The sequence below is a fragment of the Oryzias latipes genome, chromosome 22 (genome assembly GCF_053564925.1).
Source record: "Oryzias latipes strain Hd-rR chromosome 22, Olatipes_Hd-rR_3.1".
Taxonomy (NCBI): domain Eukaryota; kingdom Metazoa; phylum Chordata; class Actinopteri; order Beloniformes; family Adrianichthyidae; genus Oryzias; species Oryzias latipes.
In genome coordinates this window covers 2,925,433-2,937,621 of record NC_136258.1, presented here as the reverse complement: position 1 = coordinate 2,937,621, position 12,189 = coordinate 2,925,433, and the positions used below count along the sequence as shown (strand labels likewise).

General features: G+C 40.9%; 1 protein-coding gene across 2 annotated transcripts in view; it reads left to right on the top strand.

Annotated features, from left to right (window-relative positions):
- Positions 1-12,189, top strand: part of si:dkey-16j16.4 (uncharacterized) — a 36,521-nt gene that overhangs the window by 21,125 nt on the left and 3,207 nt on the right. For both annotated transcript variants that reach the window (XM_011490800.4, XM_011490801.4), the window contains one exon: positions 6,020-6,073. In XM_011490800.4, coding sequence (XP_011489102.1) covers positions 6,020-6,073 — 54 coding nt within the window. The remainder of the gene's footprint in view (positions 1-6,019; positions 6,074-12,189) is intronic.

The following is a 12,189-nucleotide window of genomic DNA, read 5'->3' as shown; positions in this document are numbered from 1 at the left end:
GTTCTTTTTGTTGGTTTGTTTGCATTGATTTTTACAGTGTGCACAGGTTTTAGGGCATTAGTCCCCATCACACAAGTCTTTGCATATCTTTAGAAATAAAAAAAAGTAATATAATAAAAAGAAATTGAATTATAATTAGTATTTCTACTGATAAAAAAATAAATCAGTAACAAATATAGGGCTCCAGAAAAGTCTTCTATCCACGGCATCTGTCAATTTCTGTATTTGTAGAAAATCAGCATTGATTACGGCTCCACTGCCCAATACTGGTGCCAACCTGTAACCACAAGAGACAATGTAGGGTTCATCGTCTTACTTCGACACATGGGTGGGCAAGGCGGGTATTGAACATGCAATCTGTCGATCAAAGGTTGACCGCCCTACTGCTGCCCCACAGCCGCCCCATGTACAGTACTTTTGAAATGTCCAGCTCCAAGTGATCTACCTGAATTGAACTAATCACCTAGAAAGCACTAGACTGAAATGGACTACAAAACCATCAGCAAAAAGCTGGGGGTTAAAGGGGCAACTTTTGGTGCAATTGTGCCAAAATACAAGAACATGACCATCAATCCATCTATTGGTCCGGGGCTCCAAACAAGATCTCACCTGGTGGGGTTTCCATGATCATGAGAACAGTGAGAAATCGGCGTAAACACGGCAGGAGTTAGTTGATGATGTCCAACCAGCTGGGACCACAGTAACTAAGGAAACCATTGGTAATACTTCACTCTGCAGTGGTTCAACATACGGCTGTGAAAAAGTTGCAATCCTTTATTTGACCATGCCTTTTAATGATCTGAGTTCAAAACTTCATATTGTTTTATATTCTTGCTGCAGTGCTCAGCCCAAACATCAAGCTACAAACAGATATTGTAATCATCGACGTACAGTCAGCCATATTTGGGGTTTACTGGTATCACCTGACGGGTGTGTATTTTAATAATTACCAGGGCGTTCACATCTGTTCATGTCCAGCACAGTAACACCTGCTAAACTGCCTGTGTGGAAAACGTCACGTTGAGGTGAAATTCTGCTGATGGAGAAACGTTTGACTCATTGGTTTGTCAGTGTGTTTATTTGGTTGTTCAGTAAATTCTGGGATTGCAGCTTTTTATTCTTGCTGGTTAAGTGGGATTGATGTCTGAGAGTTTTGCTCATGAGTCAAACATGGAACCTGTGCTCGTGTAGGTGTGGGTTTAGTCCTAAAGTGGACAAAATGCAGAGGCTTCAGAAGAACTGCAGTCCAGTTGTTGTAGTGGTTAAAAAGAACCAGTCAGCGGTTTTAGACAGGAGCAGTCATTGCTGAAAGAATGAACATCAAGTGGAGCCTATGATACATTCAAATGTGAGCAGAATACAGGTGAAAGAATTCTTCTTTTTTTCTATGGAACAAGTACTAAGTTGCATCTTATATTCAGCATCTAGTGATGATTCTTTGGTATTTTTTAATAATAATAATAATAATTTTAGCACAGTGTGTTGGATCTAGTGGAATCTGGCTTTGCACGAGGATCTAGTGTATAGCTGAGGAACTACAACATTTTGGCATCTTTGTTGGCAGTTTCCTCTGTTTCGGCAGCTGTTTTGGATCCACCGTGACGTCACAAACTCTGATCTCACAAACTCCAAGGAAGCGTCCTCATTTTTTCTGTTTTAGAGAAAGAGTGGAAAGAAAACAGTTTTTTGGACACTTTGTATTGCTGGAGTTGATTCTTGAGTCGTCCACGTACCTCAGGTTCTTTGACATAAAAAGATACCACAATTTGGATCATGACTAATCAGAGGAAGACATAGTGCTGTCTTGTACACGACACATTGAGGAATAAGATTATGAATTGTATTCATCAACCCTTTAAAACCAGAGATGTCGCCAAACTCTCTTTGAGATTTCGTAACTTTTCGTCCGTTTAGGGAACCGACACAAAATAGCTGCTTCTGTTGGGGAGAAAAGCTGCAAATCTTAACAGTTTTGCACCGCATAACGGTTGGCGTAAGAACATCGCTACTGTTAATTGGTGCATATCAGCCCAAAGCTGCTTTTCTCCGCTGTAAAATCTACTAGAATAACATTAATTGCTTAAACGGCTGAAACGTTACGGTAGTCTCTAAAGCTCCGGTGTCAAAGCGTTAAACAAACAGATCAATGTTCTTCTTGAAAATAGTCAAAAATCTAAATTGCAAGTAGTTCTCTTCATAAATATCCATTCAGTATTACCTGACTTTGAAATTACTGTTACTATTGTTCTCTGTAGCCACACATCAGATCAACGCTTATCCCAAAGCGAGCTTCAAATTTTGGATTGGGGGTTTGAAACAAAGCTACAATGACTTCCTTCCAAACTTCAACACATTTGGTTACACAAACTGTGCTCCTTCACTCAAAACAAACAAAGTCTTTGTCCTCGTTTTCATAGTCAAATGTTTGCCACCATGGTGGTCTGGCTGGAGAAGCATAAGTAGAGGGAGGCACGGATGGCAGATGTGGGCTGTGATTTGTTTCAAAAGCTTGTGAATGAGGGGGTGGAGTCAGGAGAGGATTAAATAAACAACAGACAACCACAGCCGCTAATGAGGAAGCTGATCCACTGTAGAAATCCAGTGGATCTGTCAGGCCACTTTGCGGAAGGAGAAGGGAAAAGTGTGGGAGAGCGTGCATGTCACTGCAGGTTTCAGGGCTCCATATGTCCACGAAGTTTTAGAAGAAGAGAGCAGATGATGAGAGACAGCAGGCAGCAATGAAAGGGAGGGAAGAAAAAAAGCTGTGTGTGTGTCTGTGTGTGTGTATTGTGTGTCGACAGCCCCAAACGTCTTGGTTTAAAATCATCAATATGGTCGTAGTGTGAAAATATTAGCCGTGGCTGATTAAAAACAACAAAATAAAATTATTTGACCCATATAAAAGCTTTTATTTTCTAAATGTAATAATAAAAGGAATTGTAAACTTTGAGAGCCAATCCTAACATATTATGCAAAGCAGGTTTTCTGTGTGGTAATAATAAGCTTTTGGAATAAATCCATATTTCAGTGGGACTCCTGTTTTTTTCCATTAAATTCAGCTTTCTTTTCTTAAAATGTAGACACTCTTCGTCTGTTTCCTCACTTTTCCACTCTGCACTAAGAAACTGTCCAAAGGCGTTTGTTTTGGGCAACTTTGCTAACTTGGTGGTTTCATGTGTTTTGTTTCTGATCAGAGCAGCCCCTTAAAGAAGGTCACAGATGTACATGTGACTGAGACGAGATGCCGGAGAGACAATCTGGTAGTTTTTTCTAAATAAAACATTGTTCAGAATCAGATCAATGAAGTGTAGGCTATACATTCTTTGTGTGTAGCCCAGTGCTAAGTGACCCATGTCCGGGTGCTGGCCTGTGGCCCAGAGGTTGGGGGCCGCTGTTGTAGAGGATACAAAGGGGTCGTGCAGAGGTAGCAGGCAGACCCTCTTATGCATGAGGGAAGCCAGACCTTCATGTTAAACCTTTAGCAAAAAGGGGTCGCATGGATTTCCTTAGTTATGATTTTAAGATTCAGAAAAGAAACAATCTAAGCGAGTTATATTCTTATATTAAATGTAAAAGTCTTGCATTTACAAATCAACAAAATATTTAAAAAAAATAAGTATTTTAGAGGGTCTATGTCATGCAAAATCTAATTTTTTTGAGCTTTTAAGTGTGTTACATTGTTAATTCCTCACAAAAAACAACCCCAAAGCGTTACTTTACTCCATTCACGCATCTCTGAGCATGTTAAAGTCTATATACGGTGTGCATGTATGAAGAGTGTATGTGTACTTTGAAAAATGTTCTTAATCCAACAGCTAAACCAGGGGTCTGCAACCTCTTTAGTCCCGTATTTTAAGACAAAACTGAGTGAGAGCCGCAGAATCTCACTACTCTTTTTATAAAAATACACTTTTTTGAGACCATTAGGACATTTTTTTTATTAATAACGTAGCTTTTACATTTTTTTTAGTTTTTTCTTTTCTGGTAGACTCTTTCTGTCACTCAGATTTTACTAAATGAACTCAGTAAAAAAAAAAGATTTGAACATAAAACAAACCGCAATATGCCAGTGCCTGATTTGTACGCTGGTTTGAACTCTGTAGAAGTAAAAAATCACTGAAAGAGCTGCTGGATTTGACTATTCCATGTAAAGTGGGCTGTCTGTGTATTTATACATATACACAGAAGGAGTGTTCAGTACAAAGTTTCCTCATCTCAAATGAAATAGTTTTGATTATATAATTTTAAGACATTTATCAGATAAATCATCTCTACTTGCATAACCTTTTAAAAATCTGCATCATTCCAGAAAAGGGTGACATGTTAAACATCGTGTTAGTGAAAGAGAAGCTACAACCTATTGTGTTAGTGTTTCTGTAGAGAAACCCTTTAATGATTGATGGCACTAACAAACAAATGTTTTCTGCATTGAATACGAAGGCAGGGTGTGATCAGAAGGGCCTCTGAACTGCAGCAGCAGTCACATTTTCAGTCCTCATGCTCCTTAGAACGTGTCTCTCCAAATTCAGACAATTTGATAACTATGTGGCCCCTCCACCCTCAGCGGGCTTTTTCTGTCCTTTTATTCTGATAGAGTAGCAGAGCTGCATGGGCTGGAGTGGGAAACAGGATGTTGCATAAGCCTCTTTCTCCCACTGTTTAGTGAGACTGTTCTTTGACGTCCTTGACCGTTCTGATTCAGCGTTGGATCACAGCGTGGATGAATTTATAGACCACACATTCAGGACCGGTTCCAAAATACAATGAAAACACGTTCATGTTAGACAAAAGACATACAAAAATGTTGGTGGAGAGGCAGTGAACGAGAATCTATAAACATAAAAAATCTGTTGCTTCCATCAATCTTTCCCTTCTTTATGAAGAGCTGGATTGGGGGGGCAGCAGAGATGCCCAGACCTTCCACTCCACTGAAACTTCTTAGAAAATTCTTAGATGACCCCCCCCCCCCCCCCCTTCCATTGACATGTTCTCCCTACCATGACAAAGGTGGATAAAGGTGGATAGATTTCATGTAATCCATGGACACCGGTGAAGATCACAAATCATTGAAGAAAAAAGGTTCAGAGCACTGTCTGGTGGGTCTAGATGACCCAACTCCCAATGTTAAAGTTCCTAGGATAGAACAAGGGATACAGAAACTCAACCTCCTCTGTCTGTACACTCTGTTTGATGAAGCCAGCAGAACAGCATTATCTGCCAAAAGCAGAGATGAAATCCTCCAGTTCCCACACTGTACTCCCCATTTGTCTTTGTCCATACAACTTGACCCAGAAGCCAGTAGAACCTCAAACACCTGCTCTGGCTTTTTGCTTGAACTAGCACGACTCTGTCAGACGGATGTGACTTTATAAGGCTCTGCATGTCTTCTGTAATCTGAGAAAGTTTTCTGTCTTCTGCAGCCACAGCAGATCACATGAAATCAGCACTGAGAATGAATGTCTTTTATCTGAGGTCACTTATAAAGAAACTTTTGAAACAGATGCTTTCAGTGCTCATTTTTGAAGATATCTCAAATGTTTTAGTGAAGAAAACGTAAGAAAAAAAGATTCATCTCAAAGAAAAAGAAAAAGAGGGAAAAACATTTTTCTATCAGTTTGAAAGACATTTGTGGTTTTTTTCAAAAGGTAGTTATAGCTAGTTATAGCCCTTATTCATAAAATGTATTTCACATATATTAATAACAATAGAGTGGATTATTATGATTATAAATCCTATTGAACCACAATACTCCCTCTTTGCTGTCACAGCTAATGTTTTAGAAAACCTCTTGACTGTTAGAAATGATAGAGGCATTGCAGTTATTTAAATCAAGGTCAACATGAACTAAAGGCTGAGAAAAAAACTCAAAGATGATCTGTAAACGACATAAGTATGCAGCTTTTCAGTTTTTCAGAGTGTCTGTTGTAGTTTCAGGGCGATGGTGTATAGCTTTTATTGTCTGGAGAAAGCAGCTGTTTGGCCTTTCTCAGCTGAAATTGACCACTATTGTCCTTCACAGAAAATGCTGCTGAAAAAGAAGTGCGGAGGAAAGACGCGGACCATAAAGATTCGGGTGAGTTCACTTCAAATTAGCCAGCTCTCAAATTATCTCCTGAGCTTCATTGGTTTTGGAATTTTTTCAAAATAAAGGAAGTTTGGTATTGTTGTGTAACACACTCACCGGCCACTTCACAAGGTACACCTTGTTACCACCGGGTTGGACCCCCCCTTTTGCCTTGAGAACTGCATTAATCCTTGGTGGCATAGATTCGTTGAATACAAGATACTGGAAACATTCCTCAGAGAGTTTGATCCATATTGACATGACAGCATCACAGTTGCTGCAGGTTTGTCGGCTGTACATCCATGATGCCAATTTCCTGTTCCACCACATACCAAAGGTGATCTAATGGGTTTAGATCTGGTGACTGGAGGCCGTTTGAGTCCAGTGAACTCATTGTCATGTTCAAGAAAGCAGTCTGAGATGATTCAGGCTTTAGGACACTGTACCTCCTGCTGGAAGTAACCATCAGAAGATGGTAGAATGTGGTCATAAAGGGATGGACATGGTCAGCAACAATGCTCAGGTAGGCTGTGGCGTTGGATCCATGCTCAGTTGTTACTAAAGTGTCCAGAAAATATCCTCTACATCCCCACCACCAGCCTGAACCATTGATTCAAGACAGGATGGATCCTGGATCATGTTGCTGACTCCAAATTCTGGCCCGACCGTCTGAATGTAGCAGCAGAAATGGAGACTCATCTGAGCAGACACAGTTTTTCCAATCTCCTATTGTCCAATCTGTAATTAGTGGGGGTGTAACGATTCATTTTAACAACAGTTTGATTTAGTTTGATATTTGTGGTTGCTGATTCGACTATATTTGATTTTTGTTCATTTTAAACAATGCGATTTAATCCGATTCACTGACCTTTAGCCAAAAATTCAACCGGTGTGACTCATAGATACATACTGAACAGTGCAGGTGAAGCTTTCCACATTCCTTGTATTTCTTGCCATACAATCAAGTGTAAAGTAAATGTATACAAACAAAGAAGTAAACAAGAAGTAATTGCAAATCTATTCACATTTTAGTTTTCTAAAATTCAACCCACTGTTGTTTTTCCACATCCAGAGCTTTGGGATAAGTTTAGGTACATGCAGAGGGTTGTCAGAAAGGACATCCACGTAAACCCAAATCAATCATGCGAATCACAAACAGAACTTTCATTTCGGGTCAATCGTGGCTCGGGTGAACAAAGACCCCCACCAGTGCTGTTGACCTACAGGGTGTCTTTGAAAATTGGACAACTGTTAGTGAAAGGAGAGGTGGAAATTGTGTTTGTGGACAGATTGAGGGACTTAAGAGTAGCAACTTTAAAGGTTTCATGTGTGATGTGTGACCAAAGAGTGTCAGCAAGAATGAAAGGAAAGGTGTAGACGTGGTGAGAGCAGCCATGTTGTTGGTTTAGAGACTCTGATGCAGAGACGCGAGGCAGCAGAGATGGAGATGTTGAGGAACAGATCAGATGTTCCGGTGAAGCAGATGGAGATGGGTTGGACATGTTGAGAACAGGAAGAGGGATGTTGTTGGTAAAAGGATGCTGAGGTTGGAACTAGCAGGAAAGAGGAGATCAAGGAGGAAGATCATGGATGTAGAAGTGGAGGACATGAGGGTGGATGGTGTGAGTGAAAAGGGATGAGGAGGGGCTGATGAGTCACTGTGGAGACCCTTAAAGGGAACAGACATTAGATAAAGATTTGACATCTGCTATAGGATAGAAATGTTGGTGTTTGCTCAAATGTTTTGTCCACAAATAACTTAAACATTAACACACATTTAGCTCTTTCCTGGGAAGCCTTTTCTTCACTATGGCAAGCAATGAAAAGCATTTTAGAATAGTTGTAGAATTTAAAATAAATAGGAGTACTAAAGTAAAAGTTTATGGTTGTTGTGTAACAGACACCAGACTCGTCATGCAGTCAGAGACAAATTCTGTTGAAAAATAAGTTCTTTTGTTTTCCTCAATTAAAGAAATACGAATTAATTTCTGGCTTTTCTTGTTTTCTCTGGACTTTCTGGGTCTACTATCATCAGAGCATTGTGTTTAACATTTTCCTTTTTTTCTTTTCCTTTTGCAAGCATGGAAGTGTAATGGTTGTTGTTGGTGACTGTGACACACAGCTGCTGCACAGGAAGACTGTGATGCAGTAAGCAATCAGGGTGTCCATTATAGCAGCGTTGTTTGGTTGCCCTGTGAACAACGAGGCGTGTCTTGCTGCCAGGACCTTGGTCTCTCTCCAAGCCCACACTGGGGCAGCATCTGGCCTCAGTGTTTGTTTCCAAACTCTACTAGTTGCAGAGCTATACCTCACATCCTCAAAGGCCCTCTCTGCTCATCTTCTGATCTGTTTCCCAGCCTTCCCAGCGGTCTGTTAATGATGATTGGCGTTTTTAACCAAAATCAAAAAACCTGTGTTGCTTTCTTGGATGTAGTTTCTGCAGAGCAGCAGGAGTTCATTACAGATTCACCTCTGGGTTGTAGGCGGGACTGCTGGCACAGAGCAACCCGCCCCCCTACCCCTCCCCATTATTGAGAGCCTTCCCGGAAGCTTACAGCCCCTCACACCCCCAACCTAACATTACCAGTGCAACAAAAATGGCGACCAGTATTGGAGCTATTCAGCTGTTCAGTCTGGATCCAGATTCCAGCTCAGATGAGGAAATTGAGGACGTACACAGATCTGTTAGTCTGCAGGTGGATGATGGGAATGGAGCAGAGCAGAGAGCTTATGGCCCAAAGCAGCATATGTTCTACGTCACATGTTCTTTTTAAAACAGAATTTTTTCTTCTGCTACTGTTTCACAACGATTTGAACAACGAAATACTTAGACATGCCTCCTTTTATGTTCTCCATCATCAGAAAAAAACATGTTAAAAACACGCAAACATCCATTTTCATTGTAGTTGGTCTTTAAAAGTTAGAAAAGACTTTAGTTTCTTTTTCTTTCAGTATTTCAAAAACAGCAGTAGTGATAACTGAGATGCAACAGAAAGATGTGCTTTTTCAGTTTGTTCAATGTTGCCCTACTGTCAGACTTCCAGAAGTCCTACTGAAGGAGCTGTAAGTGCACCAAGTTTTCCTAAAAAGCTGCGTCTGGGTGGATCAGATCCTCAGCGGCTCAGTGATGAGCTGAGTGCATGGTGACGGTTGGAGGAAGGCTAGCTGGAGAACATGAGGCTCAGCGTCTTGGCAGAGAGCAACACACTCCAGAAGGTTGCACAGTGTGGTGAGAGAAGTGACGTCATTATCACGTTGTGTGGGATAGTGTCAGTGGAACCTTAACACACCCTTCCCTATGTATACGCACACATACACACACACCAACTGTAGCAGCAGAGCGTATCCATTAAGGTTTGTGCGATGAGTACAAATGTGTGGAGTGTCAGGATGGTGTCTGAGCGGCGCTGAGGAGGAGGAGGAGGAAGAGTGTATGTGGTTCCCTTGTGGTGCATTTCCAAGGATGGAGTAATTTTCCATTTATAGCCTGGCTGAGTGCGGTTCCTGTAGCTCCTCTGAACCATACATTCTGGTCGTGTTGTGTCGTCTGTGGAGGAGCTGGTCAGGCCGCGGTCGCTGTCAGGGACATCTGCAGACCCTGGGTTTGTTCCAGTGAGGCTCTTTGAATCTGTGCGTCTGCTCCCCCACAGTAGTGTGCGCTGCTCTCTCCTCTAACTAACCCTCTGTTTTCTGGCCTTCAACCAGAGGAGCGTCTGGATCCAGTGGGGCCCTGCTTTCAGTTCTTCAAGCGTGGAAGTGGTTGCCGGGGTCAAGGAGGTCGACGGCTCTCCAGTGTGTTTGTTTTTAAGAGGGAGAGGTCATGTGGAAGCGGGGGAAACACTGAAGCTGGTGCTGCTAAAGCCTGAGGAGAGGAGATTCACAGCAGCAGACTGATCAGAAACATTTCCAGAGTGGGCTGGAAAAGTAGATTTGCTCATAAAAACAAACTTTTAAGCACCGATTGAAAACATCTTTACTACTTTATCGTTATTACACCAACAGAAGTATGAGAACTTCTACTATGGACAGGTCTATGTGCAAATGTTGAACACCCAGATCAGGGTGCATTAATGAGAATTTACCTTCATAACTACGACATGAGTTTGGAAGACGATAAATTGATTGATTGGTGCTTTGAGCACTTTCAGCTGTTAACTAATCTAAACATTGATTAGTTATTAACCAGTCAAAGAATCAGAAAAGAAAAAATGAGACTTTTCTTTTAGAAAGTAGAAAGCTGCCGTTTTTCGGCTACAATTTTTCACCTATTTTAACCATTCAACTATTACAATGTTCAGCTCTTTCGTCTAATACCTGCTATGACTTTTGGTCCTTCAAATCCTTCGACTTTTCGAGGAGAGAAAACTTTCGTTTGTGTTTTTCCACATGAAAAACATACTGTGGCTTGGAATCGTTTCAACTCAGTTTCTCCCAACAAGACGATACACGAGGAACCTCATTTATAGAGAAAAGGATTCTCTGTGTTCATACTGGCAGGTTTTTATGGCCACAGAACAGTTCGCTCAGTGGATCAGTCAATGGCGTCTGCATGTAGAGTTTTTGGTTCAAGACTAGCGTCACACAATGTCTTTTGCCTTGCCTTCTTTTGCAGTAAGTAAGTTTCATTAAGTTAATGGATTTCTTTCTGTTTGGCTTTTTGAGATAAAATTGAGTTTGACTAACTCAATTATATTTCATGACATGGAAGAATTTATTTTGAGTTGGGGCTACTCATATTTATTGGATGGAAATCCATCCCAGATTGCTTCCGTTAATATCTAGGTGTAGGTATGATGCTATTGTTTTGTCTGATCATTCCCCCCTTTTAATAGATATACAATTTAGCACCCTAAATTCAGAACGTCCACCATGGCGGCTAATTGTTCGTCTATTGGCCAATGAAAATTTTGTCATTTTTGTCTCTGGGTGCCAACCGAACTCCGGGGGTCTCTGCCTCTCTCCTCTGAGAATCCCTCAAGGCTTTATTAGAGGGGAGATGATCTCTTATATTCACTATGAACAAAAATTGAGGCGTGACAAAATGAATAACTTGAGACAGCAAATATTACAGCTGGATGCTATGTATGCAGTCTCGCCTTCTCCAAATATTTATAAAGAGCGTCTCTCTCTTCAAGCTGAATTTGACACCATTGTGACATATCGTACTACTGAGCTAATGCTTCAGTCCAGTACCCAGTTTTTTGAACATGGAGATAAAGCAAGCAAACTTTTGGCACACCAAATTAGACAGGTCTCAGCCTTGCGGCAAATTTCAAAAATTCAGACCCCTTGGGGTGTTACTACAGAGCCCTGTCAGATTAACCAAACCTTTAAAGAATTTTATGAAACATTATAGACGTCTGAAGCTACACCAACAGATGGGGACCTTGACTATTTTTTTTTGAACATTGAAAATTAATACCGTCGATCAGGAAGATGCCAATAATTTGGACAGGACCATTTCATTGTCAGAAATTAGTACAGCAGTTATGTCTCTCCAAGCAGGTAAATGTCCAGGCCCTGATGGTTATCCTTCAGAGTTTTATAAGAAGTTCATGAATAAGTTAGCTCCGCTGTTATTAGACATGTACAATGAGGCATTCTCTGAGGGGATGCTACCTCAGACACTTAACCAAGCCATTATTTCTTTGATTTTGAAGAAGGAAAAAGACCCCCTCTCTTGCTCCTCCTACCGACCCATAAGCCTGCTAAATGTGGACTTCAAAATCTTATCAAAAATCCTTTCCATCCGACTGGAAACAATCTTACCTAAAATCATCAACCCTGATCAGACTGGGTTTATCCGAAATAGACATTCTTTCTCCAACTTGAGGAGACTCTTTAATATAATGTATAATAACTTAAACAGCAATACACAGGAAGCCATAATATCATTAGACGCTGAAAAGGCTTTTGATAGAGTAGAGTGGGCTTATCTATTTCATACAGTTAGGAGATTTGGTTTGGGAGATTACTTCTTATGCTGGAACAAACTTTTATATGCTAATCTATTGGCTGCCGTTAGAACCAATAGCACTCAGTCCACTTACTTTTCACTGCATCGTTCAACCAGACAGGGCTGTCCTCTAAGTCCACTTTTGTTTGCTGTAGCGATAGAACCCTTG